The 23,841-nt window shown below is 43.9% G+C and overlaps 1 protein-coding gene across 1 annotated transcript; it reads right to left on the reverse strand.

Annotated features, from left to right (window-relative positions):
- Window positions 1-8,472: 8,472 nt before the first annotated feature.
- LOC102433686 (keratin, type II cytoskeletal 6A-like) lies at window positions 8,473-13,844 on the reverse strand. The gene is made up of 9 exons (XM_006095691.3): window positions 13,288-13,844; window positions 12,190-12,404; window positions 11,814-11,874; window positions 11,561-11,656; window positions 11,272-11,436; window positions 10,650-10,775; window positions 9,622-9,842; window positions 9,367-9,401; window positions 8,473-9,254 (listed from the first exon to the last, which is right to left on the reverse strand). The coding sequence occupies exons 1-9, from the start codon at window positions 13,825-13,827 to the stop codon at window positions 9,019-9,021; spliced, it is 1,695 nt and encodes a 564-aa protein (XP_006095753.1). The 5' UTR covers window positions 13,828-13,844; the 3' UTR covers window positions 8,473-9,018.
- Between the last annotated feature and the right edge of the window lie 9,997 nt (window positions 13,845-23,841).

Raw genomic sequence — 23,841 nt, forward strand, 5'->3', positions numbered from 1 at the left:
GCAAGATGCCATGGTCTTGCCACACAGGTGCTCTTCTTAAAGCACACGGTAACTGATGGGCTGGCAGACGCTTGGCACCTGGAATGGCAGCTTGGCACTTAGAGGTGCGGATCTCTGTTGTCTGAGCTATTTCCTCCTTGGAGCCAAGGCCAGGGGGTGGGCCTCTCCTCCATCAAGAGATTGTTTGAGAGTCTCAGTTTCCACCGGGAACCTATGAATCATAGCTTTTGTTGATATAGGCCAAGAGGAGCACAGGAGTTCTCACCTGGTGGCCAGTGCTCCCAGGTCCTAGCTGGGGTGGTGCATGCGTCTGGGGTGGAAAGAATAATTGTCTTTGTTTTCTGTACTCCTTGCATGATCATCTTTCTCCCAGAAGAAGGATGCTTGTTTTCTGAGCCGTGCTGACTAAACCCTTCAGAGCTTCCTGTGAAACAAAGGGTCAAGGCCTGGGAGTGCCTTAGTGGGCATGCCTATGGGAGTGGGAACTGCCACAGCTTTCTCCCATCAAGCCTCCCGAGCGGAAGCTGGCTCCATCTGCCTTTCCTCCTGGGTCATTCATTTCCTGAAATCCCCCCCCTCCCCCCCGCCAGGTTCACCCAGCCTGCCTCTCATCCCTTTCCATTCTTATTTCTCTCAGTCATCAGTTCTTGTCTGGAGTGGCCCACTTCCTTCCTTCTTTGCCTCCTCTCTCTAATTTTTTCACCTGGATTGGCGTTTCCAAAGCTGGATTGTCTTACCGACTTCTGTAATATAGATGGAAATAGATAAGTCTTTTACTTCCCTTTCTTCCTCACTCCCCCTTCTGTGACCTTTGACCTTCATTGTCACCTTTACCCTGGTAGACAATGTCTACCTGAACACCTAGACCTTATAGCCAGTGTCACTACCTCCTTTAAAACCTCGAAACTTAGAGACTAGGAACACCTTCTTTTCTTCCTGCCAAGGAAGGTTTCTTTGTTTTTATTTTAACCTCCAGTTTTATTCTCACCCCCAAGAAGCCTTCTCAGATAAACTGTGCACAGGCACTAACCCCTTTACATTGCTCCCTGAGAACACCCGTGCGTGGCTTGCACATCAGTGTATTTTTCCACCTGCATTAGTTTTCTGGTGGTCTGGGTGTGAATTTACCTCTGAGGTTTAGGGTGTTTCACAGATAGAATTGTGGCAGAAGTTCAGTTGACACAGGTTTGCATTCCTGTCTGTTCTCCAGATCTCCTGAGTCTCCAACTTTGTATTATTGGGTCTTTCTTGGAGGAGTTTCCTTGAGGTTTTGGGGAGAGGTGGATTCAAGAGTGATGGTATGTGCTCTGGTGCCCAAGGCTGGGAGAGCCAAACTCTTTGATGTCCTTGTTCCCTGCCCGTCCTTCTCAGGGTTGTCTCTCCCATCCTCAGAGGGACCCTGAGGCCATTGATTGTGGTGGATTTCAAGGAGACTGGGCCAGGTGGCAACTAGGGCTGTGGAAGTCAGTGGAGGTATGCCTGTCCAGGTGAGGGAGTGGAGGGTGCACCAAGAGGAGGGCCAGAGGAGGGTAGGCTGGACAAGGACAGCAGGTATTAGGTAAACCCCTAGAGTAGGCTGACCTGCTGCATAGAGCCAGGGTCCCTAAGCACAATGTCTAAGGACTCAGGCCCCTACCACCTCCCTCCCCGAGTCCCTCAAAAGCTAGATCCCTCCCAGACAGCACTCTCCTATTATCTTGGAGAGTCCTGCCTGCAGTTAATAAATGTTTATTAGCAACTACTAAGTGCCAGGTGTTTGATGTTCTAAGCACAGGCAACAGAGCAGTGAAAAGGCAGACATAACCCTCCCCCCTGGAGCTCACAATGAAAGGGCAGCGGAGGCCATTTGGAGGTGCAGTCATAACCTGGGTCTTCCAGTTTACAGCTCCTAGAGTGTAGAGAAGATGGTTCCATTGTGATGACACCTGAGACTCCCAATCAGAAACACTTTTCACCTTGACTATTCATGTCAGGGCAGCAGACTTCCTCAATATTTGGTATCTGTAAGGTGCACCCAGCCTCTCTATGGGGGTCACACCCTCAACCTCATGGACCCCTTTGTTCCTGCATTCAGTGGCAATATTGTTCCCCAAAGGGACTAAATGTGCCAGTTGACCTCAAGAAACCACCAAGATTCAGGACTTGGGACATGTACTTGCACATGGCCAGACCTCACCCGATCTTCTCCCTTTACCACCCATATAGCCAGGCATTTCACTTGGGCACAAATTTGATGGGCAGGTGGGTGCAGAGCTTTATGCAGGTGAGCAGGCAACCCTCAAGTTCCCTTCAGTCAATTTTAGCAGCAAAATTGGGTGCTTTTTCCATTCAAACATGTGTTGAGGAGAAACAAGATGGAGCAACCCCTTCCCTCCATGGTCAAATCCTTCAGACACATCCAACAGGTGTGCACGTGCAAAGCATGGACACACGTGTCTTAGGAACATGCACAAAACAATAATCCACACATGAACATGTTGCCGACTGGGTGCATAGGACAAAGAAGTAAAGCGAAGGTGCAGAGTCGGTCTTTTAGAACCTGAAGGAGACCTTAGAGATGAGGACACCAAGGACAAGAACAGACAGCCGTTTGGTGGCCGAGGCAGGGCTTCTGATTCTTCCTGATGCCCATATTCACCCCAAGCTTCCCTCACACCATAGAGCTCAGGGAGAAAAGCTCCCCATTGCCTGGGAGCACACTTGGAGACTCTCCTATAGTGAGAAGGTTGGTGCAATGGTAGCGTCTCAAGGGCCTCACATTGTAACCTCACAGAAAGCACCTGAAGGGATTTAGACAAGAGGATTCCAGGTGCATCTTGGCCATTCCCCTCTGACCACTCTAATGGCCTCATTTGTTCCCAGGCCTGGAGCATTTCACTAAGTCTCTCTGGTTGGTGCTCAGGGGCTGCCATCTAGGGACATTGCTGGAGAGGAAAGTGGGGGTGAAATGGGGTGCCCCTGCAGCTCTTCCTGGGAGGAAGTGGCATGACCAATCATAGGATGGAATTTGAGGGCTTCAGATGAGCCTTGCTCTCCCTGTTGGCTCCAAGGGTCACATTTCGGGCGCACACAAGAAGACGTAGCCTCCTGAGCATGGGAGGAGAGGCTGGGGAGCTGGCTTGGTTTAACATTTCTCATGGATAAATCACAGAGTGAAGCCATCCAAGAATATTTACGATGGGATTGTGTTTATCTGCTGAACGTTCACCTACCTTGTCTGTAAAGCTGTGTTTCTGTCTGAGATATCTTGGTGATGCATCATTTACCTGGGTGTTTCCATAGGCAGAAGCTTCTGGATGTGGGGTCGTGTTTTCCACCATCTCCCAGAGGGTTGGGCCCCTGGGACAACCAGCCTTGGCCTAGGAACCCTTGCTCATTCTGGGCAGTCTGATGCCCAGCTGACCTGCAGGCACCGAGTGAGCACACACTGATAATGAGGATGGTGAAAGTGACAATGGTGCTGAGAAACCACAAATCATTAAGCTGGGAGAGATTGTCTTAAGGTCGCTGGAGAAGCGTACCTCTCAATTGCCCGATTTAAGAGGGGTAAACAATCAAAAGTCCAGACACAGAGGGTTGAAAAATTACAGCCCACGACTCATTATTACAAAAGAATTTGTCTGTTTGAAGGACTCAGCAGAGGACTCAATGAGCTGCTCTTTTTGTTTGCACTCAACATGCAATTGATATGCAGCTTTGCAGAAGGCTCCCCGGGTGCAAAATCAGACATATTTCTGGAGACTGATGAGATAAAATAGTTTCCACTGAACAGACCAGCACCATGCCTGTGATGCAGGTTACATCTGAGCAAACAGGACACTGCTTTCACTCCCTCTCTGGAAAGAGGATAAAATGCTATATGACCCCACAGACAGAGATGCCCCAGCAACCTCTGCGTGACTCCCTCCCAGGGGAAATTCTGGATGTGCTCCCATCAGGCCAATGAGAGACACCAGTCCTTATAAAGGAATACTTCAAAGTGCTTTTCATTTGCCCCAAGCACTGGTTTATTAGGCAAGAGTTTGTCAACCTGGAGTGAGCCCAGAGACTAATGAAAATGATGAGTGAATTGGGAAATAGGAGGTGTGAGGAAAGGGGAAAGGCATTATGTTAGGAGACCAACCTGTTTCTTCATTGTTGTTGTAGTGACCAGGGAATACACTTGAACCTTGGCACGAAAAATTCAATTCAGTATCAAAGGGCTTCTGTGGTCTAATTGTAAACAGGGATACCCTCTCTCCAGAGAAGTTGTGACATTTCTATTTTTTTTTCTGGAATGATGTAGAGGGTGTGATTCTGCAATGAATGGAATTCTTTTTTATTTGTTTGTTTTATTTTCTTGGAGCATTTAATGTCTCTCTGAGATAGGCAACCTGTACTTTCTATTTTGATAAGGTTGTTTAGGCATCATGGTATTTTGTGGATTTTGAAATATGATTTTCCTATTTCTTTAAAAATTTCCCTTTGAAAGAACTGACATCCACTTAACCTCTCTGGAGTTGGACCTGCCATTGATCACATGCTTTCATACTTTGCACACATTGCCCTTGCCTTTTGGTTTATATGGTGTGTGTTTGTATGTGTTGTGTGTAGTTCTGGCTCTGCCAGGAGAGAGGGATTTTTTTTCTGGGGTAGGTACATGATTCAGTTGAATCCAACATGTACCTAATATGTACCTACCTTCCTGTAAATTATCTGTAGGGTCCAGAACCCAGCTATGCCACAGGTAATCTTACACTGTATTCCTCAATGACTTTGCTGGATTTCTGAGTGACATTGGGTATACAAATAATGAAGTTTGGAAGACAGTTTTTGAGACAAGGGTAATATAGGCTAAAGACAATCACATTCTACTCACCACTCCTCATTACCAAAGAATAAATAACAAGTCAGAGTAGGGAAAATAAGGCTTCAGAGACCAGGAAGGGCTCTCAAAAAGAGAAAAGACAAAATAAAGCTTGGATCGAGTCCAGAGCTGGAGGAGGAGAGAGCAGTAAGCTGTGCCAGCTGGGGCAAAAGCATCATCCCTCTTCCGCCCAGTGTGGGCTGGGATTCTCAAGCTCAAGGGCAGCATGGCTTGGTGTTTGCCCTCAGTGTGTGAATATGGCATCAACTGATGTCATCATCCAGCAGATGCCCCATTTAGTGAGCATCCCACTCCTGTGCCTGCTCTTTTCTTTCTGGGGGAATGGCATCTCCACCAGAGGGCATGCAAAGCAAGAAAAGGCTGGAGTGCTAGGGGAAGGCCAGGTCAGTCCTTCCTTGTTCTCCCCAGAGCCAGAAGGTGAACTGATGGAGCCAGAGTCTGGGTGAGACCACACCTCCCTCCCATGGGGGAAGAGCACAGATTCTGAAAGGAGGCAGGTCGATCCTTGGATCCTGGCTCTTACTAGTCACTTATCATTATAACTGGGATAAAGTTCAGCAAGGTGAGTGGATACAGAAATCAACAATTCTCATGCACCACCTTTTAGTGACTATAAAATATGACAGGAAAGAAAGGGTTCTAATTCACAATGCAAAAACTCTTCAGATACCTAGGGATACCTAATACTAGCAATAACAACAACACAAAATGCACAAGAATAGCCAGAAAATACTGAAAAACAAACAATGAGTAGGAATTGCTGTATAAGAAACCAACGTGGAATAGAAAGCTCTAGTAACTACAATGATGTGATTACACAGAAGTCAATGGGACAGAAGAGAAAATCAGTATGTAACAAAAGTGATATTTCAATGGGAAAGATGAGGATGTTTACCTTTATGTAGAGAAAAGTACAAAAAAGAGCAACATCGAACAGATTGTCAAACTACAGCGGGAGGGCCGGGGAGGGTTAGGGGGAGGGGGAGTAAGGAGATCAACCGAAGGACTTGTATGCATGCATATAAGCATAACCAATGAACACAAGACACTGGCGGGTAGGGGAGACCAGGGGAAGGTCAAGGGGAGAAAAAAAAGGAGACATATGTAATACTCTTTGTAATACTTTAAGCAATAAAACAAAATTTTAAAAAACAAACAACAAAAAACTTTTCCAGAAGGACTTGTATGCATGCATATAAGCATAACTAATGGACATAAGACACTGGGGAGTAAGGGAGGGCAGGGGATTGTCAAGGGCGGGGGGTGGGGGAAGGACACATATGTAATACCCTTTGTAATAATTATTATAATATTTTTTTAAATAAGAATAAAAAAAAACTTTTCCAGCTTAAAAAAATGAAATTTAAAAAACCTTAAAAAAAAAAACACCAAAAAAACAACAATTACCCAAATTCCCACTCCTCAGAATCAATCACTATTAACATTTTGACTTATTTGCTTTCACCCTTATTTCCAAGTTAACAACTTTTAATAGATCACATACATAATAAATAAACACAATGTCCTTTAAAAAGAAGTCCATGGCTCAAGTTCCAGCTAAGATGGCCAACCAGCTGGTCATGCTGTCTCCCCCGCACCCCCGCCAGGGTCAATCCTGAGAAACTGTAGAACATGGAAGACATGGATAGGCCTGGAGTAGAAGAGAGGGGATGGTTAGAGGAAAGGGTCTTAAGTTTGGTCCTTGCCTATTGTCTGCCCCTTTAAAGTAGAGATCCAGAGCAGCAGTGCCCTGTCTGTAGTCCAGTCCAAGGGCAGATCTACTTCATAAGTAGAGTTGCCAGCTTTAGCAAATAAAAATACAAGATGCCCAGTTCAATTCGAACTTCACAACAAATAATGGCTTAGTATAAGTATGTTCCATGCAATATTTGGGACATACTTATGCGAATTTATTTTAATTGTTTATGTGAAATTCAAATTTAAGTAGGCATTCTCTATTTTGTCTGCGTGGCCCTATTCATAGGTGATTGAGATAGGTGACTGCTCTGAGTATCAAGCTTGCTGGCAGGTAGCTGGGCTCTGCAGAACTAGGTACTCAGCTGGCCTTCACTCTAGGGTGGTGAGGGAGGGCTGTAACCTACTCTAATGGAGCTTCTCATGTGGAGAGAGATAACCAGAGTCTGAGACTGTATCATCGGGAAGTTTCCCTATTAGCTTCTAGGATTTATACAGCATGATAGTTCTTAAGCTCTGCTTCCACCATGCCCTTGATCTCAATCTCAAACCCTGTGTCTATATAATAGAAGGGTAGGGAAGTCATTAATTATCAAAAGTCTCCTTGAGCCCCAAATTTCTGCTTACTGACCAGCTCAGCAGCAAGACTCTTGCCAACCTGCAGGCAATCATGGAACAAGGCTAGACCGTAACTTGACTCATGACCTGGGGCACAGGGATTCTGCCATGGTTTCAGATTAATAAAATATTATTATAACTGAGCTCATTATTGTTGTTATTGGAAGTTTTCCTTGCTTTTTAATTTTTTTTTGCCTATAGATAAGATTGAGTATAAAATACCTGATAAGCCAAATTCTAGAATAAGCTTGTACAAACATGGCCTGAAAGATAGAGAATCCATTTCTGTCTAAAAGTCAAAATATAACCCTGACACTGATATCTGGGAAGATTTTAAGGAACCTCCAAAATCTATTTTTGCTTATCAAAATTTGCATCCATCTTTACACTGAAAATGGTTTTTGGATATCTGATCACAAAAGGAGATTGTTCCCAGCCAGAACCACCTCCTGCCTGTCCACATGGACCATCTTTCAATCTCATCTTTTTGCCAATAGCTTTTCAGAACAAAACTCCTAACCAACACTTTTTCGAGGTTTTATTAATATATTTTATTGAGTTATTTTATTTCAAAGTTATGGAGATGTAATTAACAGACTATCAAATTTACAGGTCCATAAATTTTAACCAGCATTTGTCAAGAGAATTTCTTCAGTGAATCCAACTATCTTTGGATGCAAAGGAAATCTTTCCCAACTCATTTAGCACTATGTGGTTTTATTAATCCATCCACCATGATCTGGGGGTATTTTTTTCTGTACCAACTGGTTTCATACATCTCAAGATGGTATATACTAGTAAAGACAATAACTTTGTGGCAAAAGTCTTTATTATCATAGAGAGGAATCAAGCATTTCGCCTTCCTACCAAATGGCCTCTGTTTTGCTGGGTCAGTACAGTGTTTCCTTGTTTGTGGGTGGTAGTAGGGAGGGGTATCTCCGAGAGTCTTAGAGATTTGGGTGGGGGCCAAGCCACCAAATGATGGAGCTTGAAAAACAAAACCCCTCTGTTATGAGGTTATACTGATTTAGGTTCCAGGACCCTGGCTTCCTTTTCTCTAAAACACTTCATTCTGAGAAAGAGACTTGAGTAGCAGAGGACTGAATAGTTGTTGGTAGTCATCAACTCACAGGATAGCTGAGATTCACACAGTGCTGACTGACGGAGTTGGGCATGAAGCAAGGTAAATTGTCAGTGCGGCTGAGAAATGGTTCTCTGAATATGAGGATCATTGTGTGGTATGAGAAAGTTTCAGAACCAATACATGATCAGAGATACAGTCTAACACAAAATCTTTGTATTAGAAATATGCTTTATTGAACACAACAAAAGAAAGCAAAGAGCAGAGAAAAATATTGCAGGGATATAACTCTGTATATGAGAGTGTTGTGTCAATACCATCTAGGGACACTGATGGGAAGATAACTTATTTGTCCTAAGGGCAACTCCTGCATGGAGTTATAATGAGCAGGGAAGTCAGACATCAAAGGCAAGATTCCCCATTCTGTAGATGATGTAGATCAAGTTTCAATTTTCATGGGGCATACGTCATTTTCTTACCAGAATTATGGCAGACTGATATATCTGATGATAATATGGGAACATCAAAAAGATGTCTACATGTCTGCATGACATTGATTGTTGACCTTCTCAGGGTGAGTAATGAAAGCTCAGATCTAACAGGAATTGATAGAGGAAATGAGGACTAGGCAACTTCTGCTTAACCCAGGGGCCAAGAGAAATCTGAGACAGGAGAGAAGAAGCAACCTGAAGAGAGGACCATGCAGCTGCAAAGGGGGCCTTGAGACAATGTGGGACCAAGAGCCAATGGGAGGACTTCAGTGCTTGTAGCCCTTCCTGGTGGTGGATGAGGTGGTGCTGTATTTGATGGTGGAACTGCTGCCCCCAGCAGAGCTGAGGCCACCCCCAAAGCCTCTGCCACTGCCAGAACTGAAGCCACCTCTAAGGCTGTGACCACTGCCATAGGAGTAGCCGCTGCCTCCGCCCAGGCCGAAGCCACTGCCGACACCACCAGCACTGCCATAACCACTGGAGACGGTGGACTGCACCACAGCTGTGGAAGGGAGGGGGACAAGGACACACAGACATGGTGAGCTCATTATGTCAGCCTGAGTCAAGTCAGAAGAACTCAAGGGTAAGGGAGGGAGGCAAGCAAAGATACTTACAGATGTTGACTGGTCCAACACCTTCCCCACTCAACCTAGGAAGGAGGAAACACAGAGAGCATGAGACCTCAGAGAACCACTACTGGACCAGTGTGGGAAGCCTCCATGTGAGGACCATCCATGGGGAAACTGCCTCTTCCATGGTTCTCTGAGAATAGTAATTATGGCCATCACTACGGTGCTTTAAGCTTGGGATCACTGGCTGCACATCATGGAGAATCACCCAGATGATAGAGGAGGTTGTGAGTTGCCCACCTGCACTCCTCGCCTTCCAGCAGCTTCCTGTAGGTAGCAATCTCCACATCCAGGGCCAGCTTGACATTCATCAGTTCCTGGTACTCCTTCAGGAGCCGGGCCATGTCCTGCTTGGCTTTCTGCAGGGCATCTTCCAGCTCAACCAGCTTACTCTTGGCATCCTTGAGGGCCAGCTCCCCACGCTGCTCAGCATCAGCAATGGCGGCCTGCAGGTTGGCGCACTAGAGGGGGAGATAAGCAGAATGAACTTGCAATCTAGTCCTCCCAGGAGACTAGCTGTGGTGCCTATTTCCCAGTGAGGAAGAGAGCCAGAGCCCTGATAGCACGGAAATGCAGCTCAGACCCTTTCTATCCAGTCTCAGTCCATTCTGCAAGCCTTATCTAATTTATGAGTCATCTGAAAAAAACCTGTGCCCTTTGTATTAACCACCCTGCATGACGATGTGGGGGCTGACTGGTAGAAGGTGCTACAGCAGATATAGATTAGGGGACAAAGGAAGAAATGTACCCACTAACTTGTTTTGAATCTTGACAGCTTTTGATAATCTCATGTAGCAGCCACACTAACTTGTACAAAATCACAAACATTCTCATGGAGGTGAGGGGTTTCTTATACCTCACAATTTTAGGTGACACTGGTCTTTGTCCAGTGTCTTTACTTGACTAACATTTTTTTGACCTTGAATCTTGGGCAGATTTGCACCAATCCTCCTCACTTTCTGGCCTGCCTTTTCTTTCCCAGTTTTGTTCATTCCCAAATCAACTGTTCCCATCTCATCTCTGTTCAGTGCGTCTAGACTATATTTTACAGCTCTCACAGGGGAAATTGGTTTTGTCCACCTGTTTATATCATGCTCTAGGGTTGGGATCTATCTCACCTACCTGTGGGAACTCACTCAGGGTAGACACTGCATGGTGTCCTCTCCCTATTGTCTCCCAAATTCCCAGGAATAAGAAATGATGGTTGGTGACCACGTGGTGGTCTAGCAAGGAAAGGATGCTTTTATTTTCCTTAGTCCCCACCATACCTGTTTCTTGACGTGGTCAATCTCAGATCTCAGCCTCTGGATCATGCGGTTGATCTCAGCAATCTCCTGCTTGGTGTTGCGCAGGTCATCTCCGTGTCTGCCAGCTGTGACCTGAAGCTCCTCATACTGTAGCAAAGAGGGAGAGAAGCTGATGTATATGGCCTTTCACATGTTAACACTGACTGTCACACTGTGTCAGGCTTTTAATAAATTCAACCCAATGGCTTTTCAAAAAAGATTTTAGGAAATGCTGATATTACTAGGTCATTGGATACTCTACACTAATCTCAGACCAACCTTGTCATGAAACCACTGCCTTTCTAGTTCTCCTCAGAACCAGCAATGTCCTGCACTGGTTTTCTGAGAGGCAGCCTCAGTGTCACACTAAAGCAAAAGTCACTAGGTTCTTATCTACATTAGCTTTTCTCCTGCATGGGTTTCTTTCACTTATAGAATTGCACATGAATTCTGTCAATATCTACTCTATCGTTACAAGGTACACATTCTGTGAGAGGACACCAGCTTCCTTAGAAGTGCATTTTCCCTGTGAAGCCTGGTAGTCTTGCTAGTGTTTAGGGAATGAACACAAGAATTTCTCAGCAGTTGTCCACTCACTGCTCACCTTGCTCTGGTACCAGGACTCAGCCTCAGTCCGGCTCCTCTGAGCAATCTCCTCATATTGGGCCTTGACTTCAGCAATGATGCTGCCCAGGTCCAGGTCACGGTTGTTGTCCATGGAAAGGACCACAGAAGTGTCTGAGATGTGGGTCTGCATCTGAGCCAGTTCCTGCAGAACATAAGATGGTCAGATCATTTTCTCCTGTAAAGTTTATAGGCTTCCCAACCCCAAGATCTTCCACCCTTTTGCAGAGCCCCATTAGAGTAATTCAAATGAAGGTGAAGATGCTTACGGCTTCATAGAAGGCTCTGGTGAAGTTGATCTCATCCATGAGAGCATCTACCTTGGCTTGTAGTTCAACCTTATTCATGTAGGCAGCATCCACATCCTGGGGAATAAGCCAACACCATGGGGTCAGCTGAGCCCTCCTTCCCCATCTGCTAATCTTATAGTCTCCCCACCTCTTGTCCTCTCAGATGTGGAAAGGACTCCAGAGTTTTCTTCTTTTGAAAAGAAACATGAAGCCTTGGTTGTAATCAGCTCACCTTCTTCAGAGTCACAAATTCATTCTCTGCAGCGGTGCGCTTGTTGATTTCATCTTCATATCTAGAATGAGAAAGGCCTACATCAGTGGTGAGAAAGGCAGCCTGGGGTCAGAACTTCCCATAATGGATATATCCAAGGTCAGCTTTCTTGACAGTAAGCCTCAAAGATGATTTTTGTGGTCCCTAAATGTTTCCTTTTTTACTCTCCCTATGCACCTATCCAGCCTTTTGCTTCATTTCTCTTAGCTTTGTTTTTAAGCAACATTTGTGATTTTCATCTTTATGGACATGGTTTGCTACAAAATCATGACCACATCTCAACCTGGTCTTGAAGTGTGCAGTTCTGGAAATTACCCCATATCTCTCCTTAACTCACTTGTTCTTGAAGTCCTCCACCATGTCCTGCATGCCCCTGAGCTCTGAGTCCAGGCGGCCTCTCTCCCCAACGATACTGTCCAGCTGTCTCCTGAGGTTGTTGATGTACTGCTCAAACAAAGGCTCCAGGTTCTGCCTCACAGTCTTGGTGCCCTGTTCCTGCAGCAGGGTCCACTTGGTGTCCAACACCTTGTTCTGCTGCTCCAGGAAGCGCACCTGGAGAAACACAGTGGTTATTTGCCAGACAAAGGAAGGAAGAAAGTAGTATGAGTTGTCAGGTCCCCAAGCAGGCCTGTGTGGTGACAGCATTGGACTGCTAGACATTGTATAGAGGCTCAAGCTGACAGTTCTGCTCCCTCAAACTGTTCACACCCCACTGATCTCCTCCGTGAAGTTCCCCCATGGACACAGAGGTGCTCTCACCCTCTAAGTAATGGAGCCTACCAGAGACTTTCAACATTTCTCTTGTCAAGTGCAATCACACAACTAGTTTAAAGTAGTATTTCCCTGATATAAAGCACAACATTTTTATTTAGTTATGACATAACTAAATGTTTAGAATCTAATAATTAAAATTTAAATCTAATTAATAAATGGATTCCATTCTAACTGCTCATTCAGTGTATGAGAGTCCTATAAAACATCCTCGTTGAATTGTCCTTCTCTGTTTCTAAAATCAATTAGTGTTTCTATGAGACATCTAAATCTTTCTGTCTTTTTTTTCTAATCCAGCTAGAATATCTTTTTCTTTTCTTTTTCCCCCACTACCCAAGCTCTAAAGTAGTTTTCACTGGAATTTTATTTTTAATGTCTTAGATTTTCTTCACAAGGTAAAGTTAATTCATTCCATTTTCTCACTGATTTTTCTTTGCTTCAGGGTTATCAAAAGTTGAGAATTCTTTCTAGACTGGAATGAGGGACATTTAGATATTCAACAGTTCTAAGTGATTTCCACCAGCTTCTGCCTATCGGATCCCAGTGGGAAGCCAGGCTGAGTCCCTTTTTCCCTCTACCCTATTCTCCCCCCGAGAGAACATGGGTTGGTCTTCTACTTTGGGGACTCTGAGTCCCCACTGGAGGACAGGTCCTCCTGGCTCACCTTGTCAATGAAGGAGGCGAACTTGTTGTTGAGGGTCTTGATCTGCTCCCGCTCCTCAGTCCTCACCCGCTGGATGGTGGGGTCGATTTGCAGGTTCAGAGGAGTGAGGAGATTCTGGTTGATTGTGACCTCTTGGATGCCTCCAGGGGGGCACACAGGGAAGCCAGCGCCCCCATAGCCACCACCAAAGCCAGCTCCACCACCGAGCCCAAAGCCACCACCAGATCCACCGCCAAAACCAAAGCCACTCCCGGCTCCACCTCCAAAGCCAAAGCCACCTCCAACTCTGCCACCATATCCTCCACTGACGGCACAGCTGCCACCTCCGATGGAAATCCTCTTGGAGCCCCCCAGGCCATAGAGGCTCCTGCTGCCAAAGCCAGCTCCTCCACACACTCCACCGAGGCCTCCACTGCCCCTGGAGCGGCACACGGAGACACTGCTGAAGCCAGAGCGGCTGACCCCAGGGACTCTGGCTGAGCTGGCACTGAAGCCACGGTGGCTGCTGCTCTGGGTCCTGATGGTGGATTTGCTCGACATGGTTCCTGAAGATGAGAAGGCTGAAGAAGGCGTGAGAGGCTGGAGGGTAGAGCTGAGAGCAGCAGGTGTGTGATGCGTTTGCAGGCAGCAGTTTATATATAGTGGAAATGGGCTGGGCTCAGTCCTGGAAGGTGAGCTTGCAGATTGGGGAGGGTTGGGCTTTACAAGCAGTGAGATCACAGCTGGATTATTAGAAAAGTTATGAAATATGAAGATTGCATTTTGGCTTCCTATAGTCAGGGGAAATTTTCTTGCCTTCTAGCTTTGACTTGATCTGAGTACAATAAGACTATTCTCAATTCACTGAGCTAGGAGTTAGTCACTGAATCAAACAAAGGCTCTGCATTTTACGCTTGTGTATCAGAGTGCTCTCCTCTGCAAACTGCTATTTCACTCAGCAGAGATCCTGCAGCTCAATACAGGCTGTTGAATATGCCTAATAGAAAGAGTCCTGTTCCTTTTTGTTGATTACAAAGTTAAAAATGCCTTTCCTTCAATGTAAAATTTCACACAGGTAGATAAGCAGAATAACACCACGATGGGCCCTTGTGTACTTATTACCCAGCTTTATAAGATGTATCATATCATGGCCAGGCTTATTTCTTCTATACTCCCACATACATCCTCTTTTCCAAATTGTGTTGGACTTACTTTTTCTCCCACCTTTTGATTCTCTTTTAATGCTTTAAGATTGTTTTTTTTGTTTTGTTTTTTTTTTGTAACTGCTGGCTTTTCTTCACCTTCACCTGTTTGTCTCTTATTGTGCATTCAGCAATGTCTTTTTCTCTTTGTGCTGCTTTCAGTTTGGCCTTCATTTCTATTGTGGCTTTTTTTTAAAAAAAAAACACAAACTTTTTTTAATTCATTTCATAGAGGAAGGGAAAGGGGGAGAGAGAGAGAGAGAGAGAGAGAGAGAGAGAGAGAGAGAGAGAGAGAGAGAGAGAAACATCAATGATGAGAATCATTGATCGGCTGCCTCCTGCACACCCACAATGGGGATCAAGCCCAGAACCTGGGCATGTGTCCTGACTAGGAATTGAACCATGACCTCCTGGTTCATAGGTTGATGGTCAACCACTGAGCCATGCCAGCTGGGTGACTGTAGTTTTGTTTTGTTTTTCCTCTGCTTCTTTTCTGAGCTTCACAAGTAAGCGTTTTAATCTTTTATTGTCTCACTAGAGGCCCAGTGCATGAATTCGTGCACCTTGAAAGGAAGTTTGGGCCATGAGGCTGTGGTGGGCACAGGGGCCGGTCTGGTCCCATCCTCCGGGACCTTGCCCGGCCCTTCCTGCTGCGGACCCTGGTCCCCTGTCTGCCACCACCCTGCTCTCATTCACTGATGGTGCCATTCCCACTTGTACCCGTTGACAGCGCAGAGTGATTGGGGCTGGTGCCAGCAGCAGGTGTGAGTGGGGCCAGCACCATCAGTGGGTGCAAGCGGCGGCTGCTGCCCAGATTGCCCTTCAGGAGCAGGGGGAGGTGGAGAAGCCCTCAGGGATGATAGGGGCTGGCAACTGCTGCTATCACCTGCTGACAGTGCAGAGTGATCAGGACTGGTGCCGGGTGCCAGCAGAAGGTGCGAGCGGCAGCTCTGCGCCGGCTGCGGGTGCAAGTGAGGCTGGCGCTGGCTGTGGGTGTGAGTAGTGGCTCCAGCACCAGCAGCCGGTGTGAGAGGAGGCTGCAGGCCCTGATCATCCCTCAGGAGCAGGGGGAGGTGGAGAAGCCCTGAGGGGTGATTGGGGCCAGCAGCAACCCCTCCCATCCATTGACAGCACCGAGCAATTGGGGCTGGCACCGGGCGCTGCAGCGGGTGCAAGTGGCGGCTCTGGCACCGGCAGCAGGTGCAAGGGCCGGGCGGGACCACAGCATGTGGGAGCAAAAAATTTCCAGTAACCACCAGAGGCTCACCCCAATGACAGCAACCGGCGCCCTGCCTTGGTCTGGCGCCCCCGCTCACCTGCTCCACCATCCCACCACTGCCGATGCCTGCCATGTTCTGCACTCTGCCGCTTGCTGCCAAAGCCCGCCTTGTTCTGCACATGCCCCCTGGTGGTCAGTGCATGTCATAGCAACTGGTTGCTTGGTTGTTCTGTGGTTTGGTCTATTTGCATATTAGGGTTTTTTATATATAGATTATGTTGCCCCTTTGTTCTCTGATTTTATCATGATGTTTATTTCATTGAATTTCAAAGTCAATATAATATTATTTTATTGTGACTTTTTTTGTTGAGTGTTTTTTGTTTTTTCTATTCCCTGAATTTTTAAAAAGGTAAAGTATCTTCTGGTGCTCTTGGAATGGTTCCTTTCTGACTAGTGCTCACCTCTGAATGAGGTAAGCTACTCCTGGACCTGCATTTGCAGAAAGGATTCTGGGAGGAGGGGCCAAGGTCATATCCAGGCTAGCAGGAATTCCCATTATGACACAGGGCTGGGGTAAATAATTATTTTAATATTTAATTCAGCAAACCAATAAAGATTACTACAGAGTGGCTCACAATTCACAGTCTTTCTTTGCTTCACCAACACAATGCTGCCAGTAGGCCTTGACTGATTCCTTGTTCAATGCTGCCTTCAGAGTTTCTTGAGACTTATGATATATGGGGACCTGCCTCCAGCCCACACACCCAGTTCTGACTGCTGCAACATGAGCTTCTTGGACTTGCACCTGAGGAAGTGTCCTTTTCATCGGCTTAGTAGGAGTTTCATGAGTCAATGGTGCCTGGCAAGTAGGAAAACCTCAGCATTTGCTTTGTCTGGCATTCCTTTGTGGTTTTCCTGTTGCTTGGTTTGGATTTGTTTGTTTGTGAGAGTGTTTCCACTGGCTTTTCTCAGATCTTCAGCTGTGGGCAGCTACTCTCTTTGTTTTCCTAACAATTGTGTGTCGATTCTTTATCTTTGTGATATAGATATATTTTTAATTTAGGGATTTTAAAATTTTTTTGTGTGATTGAGGGTGGAGTTAACCTTTATGTTTCTTGTTCTTCTTATTGTTTTTAGGTAATTCCTGAGAAGTGGGAAATGCCTCCCTTTCCTCTACTAGGTTATATTCAGAAGTCTCCCATTCACATATTTATATTTAACATGTCATATTAACTAAAATGTTCATTTAATAACTTTAAGTTAGAAATATTAATGTTCCTCTTTCATTATTCATGGAAATAATTTTATTCAATGTAGATATCATTGACCTCAGGGCTTCTTTCTTTTCTAGAACCATGTTGTGGGTCATCTGAAATGTTCCTACCAGACATCATATTTCCCATCACTAGACATTTAATTCCAAACATATCTGTGCTCTTCTCAGTATAACAGACTACTTTATGACTGAAATAAAATTTGTGTTATTGAAAATTTCAAACAGATACAATTAAAGAGAATAGTATTCAACCAACATATACCAATTACCCAGATTAAATGATTATCAATATTTTATCATTATTTTTAATCTAATTCCCCTACTTTTTATATCTGTATTTTCCATTTATTTTGGTGAAGCATCTTATAGAAAATCCAGGTATCAGGTCATTTCACTTATAAATATGTCCATGCAAGTCTAAGTAATAATTACTTTTTCATTTAATCTGAATGTAAATAGGTATTAGATTTCATTAAGAAAGGACTTGATTATGATATAATAACTGTTATGCAGTTAGATTAAAAAATGTAGTCAGTGACAAGTATGCCCTAAGTTCAATCAGTCTGTAGTCTGACAGTGAGGTGTATTGACTCTTTATGATTAGGGGGACCACAAATAGACAGAGTAAGCACCATTCCCACCTCATCAGATCAAGGGCACACATTGTCAATGTGGCATCGCTATTGATATTAACCTTGCTTACTTGGTGGAGGAAATGTTCATTAGATTTCTCTACTGTAAAGTTACTTTTTTACCCCTTATTCCTTCGGAAGGAAGTCAGTGTGCACAGCCCACACTTAGAGGGGAAGAGTTATTCTCTACCTTGCTGAGGTGGGAACACCTATATAAATGATTTGGAGTTTCTCTGCATGAGAGTGTCTATCATCCCTTATTAATTATTATCCAATCATTTATTTATATAAGTATGAACCATGAATATTTATTTTATACTTTGGATTATAACCAAATACTATATCATCTGTTTTTAATTAATTAACTTCTGGCTCAGATAGTTCCAATTTGGCTTTTAGGAGCTCTTTCAGTGGGCTTTTTGATTGCTTCCTTACTTTATGGCACTGAAAGATGCTCCTGTGTAATCATATATTTCCCACCCCATTCCTAGAAACAAGTTTCTCCTTCATTCCTAATAAATGAGCCTTTATTTCCAATGGTATTAGCCAGGGTTCTCCGGAGAAACACACCAATAGAAGATATAATCTTATATACTAGAGGCCCGGTGCGCAAAATTCATGCAAGGGTAGGGCCCCTTGCCTGGCCTGCGATCGGGGCTGGTCTTCCCCAGCTGCTGGCATTTGACCACCCCACACACCCCTCCCCCACTACTGCTGCCACTCATCCTCTGTGTGGGGGGCGACAGGCTGGGCGATCGGGGCCCCGCTCACTCACACCTGCCTTGGCTTGGCGCCACATGAGTCCGCTGCCACCCACCTCCAGCTCCCCATTTCCCATTGGGCGATTGGGGCCTGTGGGCTGAGGGCAGCTCCTGTGTTGAGTGTCTTCCCCCTGGTGGTCAGTGCAGGTCATAGCGGACGGTCGTTCTGCCATCCGGTCGATTTGTATACTACACATATATATATATATATATATATATATATATATATATATATATAGACATGTATGCAGAAATTGGCTCATGTGGTTTTGGGAGGTTGGCAAGTCTAATATCTGCAGAACTGATGTCCCAGTCCAAGTCCTGAGGCAGACAGGTTGTTGCCAAACTAGAAAGCACCAGTGTACTAGTAGGAAAATAATTTGATAAGAAAATTCTCCCTTATTTAGTGCAGGGTCAGCTTTTTGTTCTATTTCGACCTTCAACTGATTGGGTGAGGCCTACTTATATTATGGTGGGCAATATACTTTACTCAGTCTATTAATTTAGATGTTAATTTTATCTAACTACACCCTCACATGATAGAAGAAATCATAGGCACCAAAATCTTGGACATCTCTTGTAGCAATATGTTTACCTATACATCTCTTAGGACAATGGAAACTAAGGAGAAAATAAACAAATGGGACTACATCAAAATAAAAAGCTTCTGCACTGCAAAGGAAACCATCAACAAAACAACAAGAAAGCCCACTGCATGGGAGAACATATTTGCCAATGATACATCTGACAAGGGGTTAATCTCCAAAATATGTAGGGAACTCATACAACTTAACAAAAGGAAGACAAACAATCCTATTAAAAAATGGGCAAAGGACTTAAATAGACACTTCTCCAAAGTGGACATACAGAAAGCCAAGAGACATATTAAAAAATGCTCAAAGTCACTAATCATTTGAGTTTGGAATTTCTCTCCATGAGAGATGCAAATCAAAATGACAATGCGGTATCACCTCACACATGTCAGAATGGCTATCATCAACAAGTCAACAAACGACAAGTGTTGGCAAGGATGTGGAGAAAAGGGAACCCTCCTTCACTGCTGGTGGGAATGCAGACTGGTACAGCCACTGTGGAAAACAGTATGGAGTTTCCTCAAAAAATTAAAGATGAAACTCCCATTTGACCCAGTGATCCACTTCTGGAAATATATCCTACAAAACCTGAAACACTCATCAGAAAGAATATAAGCACCCCTATGTTCATAGCAGCGCAATTTACAATAGCTAAGATTTGGAAACAGCCTAAATGTCCATCAGCAGATGAGTGGGTAAAAAAAATTATGGTACATTTACACAATGGAACACTACATGGCAATAAAAAAAGAAAGAACTCTTACCATTTGCAACAGCATGAATGTACCTGGAGAATATTATGCTGAGCAAAATATGCCAGCCAGAGAAAGATAAGTATCACATGATCTTACTCATACGTGGAATCTGATGAACCAAATAAACTGAAGATCAAAAATAGACCCAGAGACATAGAAGCATGAACAGACTGTTGATCCTCAGAGGGAAGGCATGGGAGGTGGGAAAAGATCAACCAATGATCTTGTATGCATATATGCATAACCCATGGACACAGACAATGGAGTGGTGAGGGCCTGGCCTGGGGGGGGTGGATGGGAGCGGGCTGGAAGAGGTTAATGGGGGTGGGGGGAAGGAGGACCTATGTAATACTTTCAACAATAAAGATTTAAAAATAATAAAATAAATACATCCTCACAGAAACCCCCAGAATAATTTTTGACCAAATATCTAGACACCTTGTAGCCCAGCCAAGAAGACATAAAATTAACCATCACACTAATACTGGGTAATAGTTTTAGAAGCCAAGATCTAGGAGCTAGATGTGCTCATTGCTATTGGGGTGTCATTGTTTCTAGGCTGTTGGGGTCCAGCCCCAGCAGGTCCAGGGGTTCCCAAAGGTGTAGACGGAGGCAGCGTTCAGTTGATCATCATAGCTAGGTCCTCTCTTTATTCTACTATTACATCTGTATTTATACTAGTTGATTTTAATCCTATCCATTCTATTCCAAAGGTTAGGGCGTTTGTTAATCTAGTTCTGTTGAGTTTAATCCTATCAATTCTATTCCAAAGGTTAGGGCATTTGTTAATCTAGTTCTGTTGAGTTTAATCCTGTCTAGGTTAATCTCTGTGTTCCATTATAAGAGCTATTCCAAGGTTACTGCTCTACTGATAAGCTACAAGGAAGTGACTGAAGGAGATTATCCTACCCAGTAAAGGTTATGTCCTCCCAGCTTCGCTGCTTGCCTTCCCTGGGACTGCCCTGTGCCGGTGGATCTCCAGGGGTATAGGCTTTGGTGCTTTCCCTGGTGGACAGACCCCTGGGGATGTGGGCCCATCAAGTCCCAAATTTATTGCCAACAGTCTTAATCCTGTTAATCCCTAACTCCAGGGAAAATCCTCACTTGGGGAAACAACCTTTCTCGGGGAGGTGGTCCTGTTTAAAACACATAGCACTAAGAGGGGGAGCAAACATATGCCATATACGTCAGGTCCCTTGAAACATAAGCTGTGCAGATGTTTCTTCCCTGCAGCAACTGTGTCAAGCAGCAAGGATGGACCGGCTTCCGGCACTAGGCACCATTAGGTGATAGAAAAATATGTGTACTATATTCTAGCCCCTGTATATGCACATTTCTATAAATATTACTGTATGTAACCATCTGTCTATATTAAACTAAACATAACTTCATGATGATGTCACCACCCCTAATTCATTATTATATGGATCATTTTAGCCTTCTTCTTTGTTTATCTATAACCTCAAACAGAAACAGTGATAAACCTTGCTCCAACCATCTGCCATTTACTTACTTATTTTTTCAATCCCAGTATATATGAATAGTGGTTTCAGAATTATTAAGCCATATCCCCAGTGGGAAAAAACCTTATCAACCAGAGCACAGTGTTTATGTACAGCCTTTAGTCTTGCAGATTTCACTCATTTCCAAAATTACTTAGGTCAGCCTTTTTAGTCCCCACACCTCTCAATGAGATTGTTTTACACATTTGTAATACAGAGAGATTCATTTCACATCATGCATTTCATCCTGGGATTTCTTAACCTCATAGGTTATTCTTTTTAAAAATTTCTAACGTTCAGGTTCACGATGTGCTGCAAAATTCTGTAAGTTTTTACAAATGCATAGCGTTGTGAATTCACCATTACAGTATCATACAGAAGAGAATCATCACCCTACCCGCCCTTCCCTGTGCTTCACCTATTTAACCTTGCCTTTCCATATAGACTTTATTTTTTTAATTTTGTTTTATTGCTTAAAGTATTACAAAGAGTATTACATATGTTTCCTTCTCCCCCCCCCCCCTTGACATTCCCCCGGCCTCCCCTACCCCCCAGTGTCTTATGTCCATTGGTTATGCTTATATGCATGCATACAAGTCCTTCAGTTGATCTCTTACCCACCCTTCCCGCCCCTCAACCCTCCCCAGTCTTCCCGCTGTAGTTTGACAGTCTGTTCGATGCTGCTCTGCCTCTGTGTCTTAGTGCTCCCCCTCTTAGTGCTATGTGTTTTAAACAGGACCACCTCCCCGAGAAAGGTTGTTTCCCTAAGTGAGGATTTTCCCTGGAGTTAGGGATTAACAGGATTAAGACTGTTGGCAATAAATTTGGGACTTGATGGGCCCACATCCCCAGGGGTCTGTCCACCAGGGAAAGCACCAAAGCCTATACCCCTGGAGATCCACCGGCACAGGGCAGTCCCAGGGAAGGCAAGCAGCGAGGCTGGGAGGACATAACTTTTTGTTCATCAGTTTATAATGGTCTTTATTATCCATAAATGAGTGAGATCATGTGGTATTTTTCCTTCATTGACTGGCTTATTTCACTTAGCATAATGCTCTCCAGTTCCATCCATGCTGTTGCAAATGGTAAGAATTCCTTCTTTTTTGCAGCAGCATAGTATTCCATTGTGTAGATGTACCACAGTTTTCTAATCCATTCATCTGCTGATGGGCACTTAGGCTGTTTCTAGATCTTCACTATGGTAAATTGTGGTGCTATGAACATAGGGATGCATATATCCTTTCTGGTTGGTGTTTCTGGTTTCTTGGGATATATTCCTAGAAGTGGGATCACTGGGTCTAATGGGAGTTCCATTTTTAACTTTTTGAGGAAACTCCATACTGTCTTCCATAGTGGCTGCACCAGTCTGCATTCCCACCAGCAGTGCACGAGTGTTCCCTTGTTGATTTGTTGATGATAGCCATTCTGACAGGTGTGAGATGATACCTCATTGTTGTTTTGATTTGCATCTCTAGGATGATTAGTGACTTTGAGCATGTTTTCATATGTCTCTTGGCTTTCTGAATGTCCTCTTTTGAAAAGTGTCTATTTAGGCCCTTTGCCCATTTTTTGATTGGATTGTTTATCTTCCTTTTGTTAAGTTGTATGAGTTCCCTATAAATGTTGGAGATTAAACCCTTATTGGAGATAACATTGGCAAATATGTTCTCCCATGCAGTAGGCTTTCTTGTTGTTTTGTTGATGGTTTCTTTTGCTGTGCAGAAGCTTTTAATTTTGATGTAGTCCCATTTGTTTATTTTCTCTTTAGTTTCCAATGCCTTAAGAGCTGTATCAGTGAAGAAATTGCTTTGGCATATGTCTGAGATTTTGTTGCCTTTGGATTCCTCTAGTATTTTTATGGTTTCCTGTCTTACATTTAAGTCCTTTATCCATTTTGAGTTTATTTTTGTGTATGGTGTAAGTTGGTGGTACATATAGACTTTAGAATCAACTTGAATCTTTAGAATCTACAAGAGATTGCTGGAATTTCAACTGAGATTGTGTTGAATCTGTATACCAAATTGGGAAGAATTGATATTTTAATGATATTGAGTCTTCTAATCCACAAAGGAATATCTCTTCATATGTTTATGTCTGTGATTTTCTTCATCAGTATTTTATAATTTTCCACATATAGATTCTCTACATAGTTTTTATATGTATACCTAAGTATTCAATCTTTTATAAAAAATTTAAATGTCAATTTTCAGTTCTTCATTGCTGACATAATACAAAATTGACTTTTATATACAGTAGTTCCCCCTTATTCATGGTTTCACTTTCCATGGTTTCAGTTACCCACAGTGAACCATGGTCCTAAACTATTAAATCAAAATTTCCAAAAATAAACAATTCATAAGTTTTAAATTGCATTCTGTTCTGAGTAGGCTGATAAAATATCGTGCTGTTCCACTCTGTCCCACCTGGCATGTGAATCATCCCTTTGTTCAGTGTATCTACACTGAACATACTACTGGCTCATTAGTCACTTCGTATCTATCTCAATTATTAGATCAACTCACAATATCACAGTGTTTGTGCTCAAGTAACTCTTATTTATAATGGCCTCAAAACCCATGACTAGTGATGCTGGCAATCCAGATATGCCAAAGAGAAGTCATAAAGTACTTCCTTT

This window comes from Myotis lucifugus, unplaced genomic scaffold, assembly GCF_000147115.1.
Source record: "Myotis lucifugus unplaced genomic scaffold, Myoluc2.0 scaffold_160, whole genome shotgun sequence".
NCBI lineage: Eukaryota > Metazoa > Chordata > Mammalia > Chiroptera > Vespertilionidae > Myotis > Myotis lucifugus.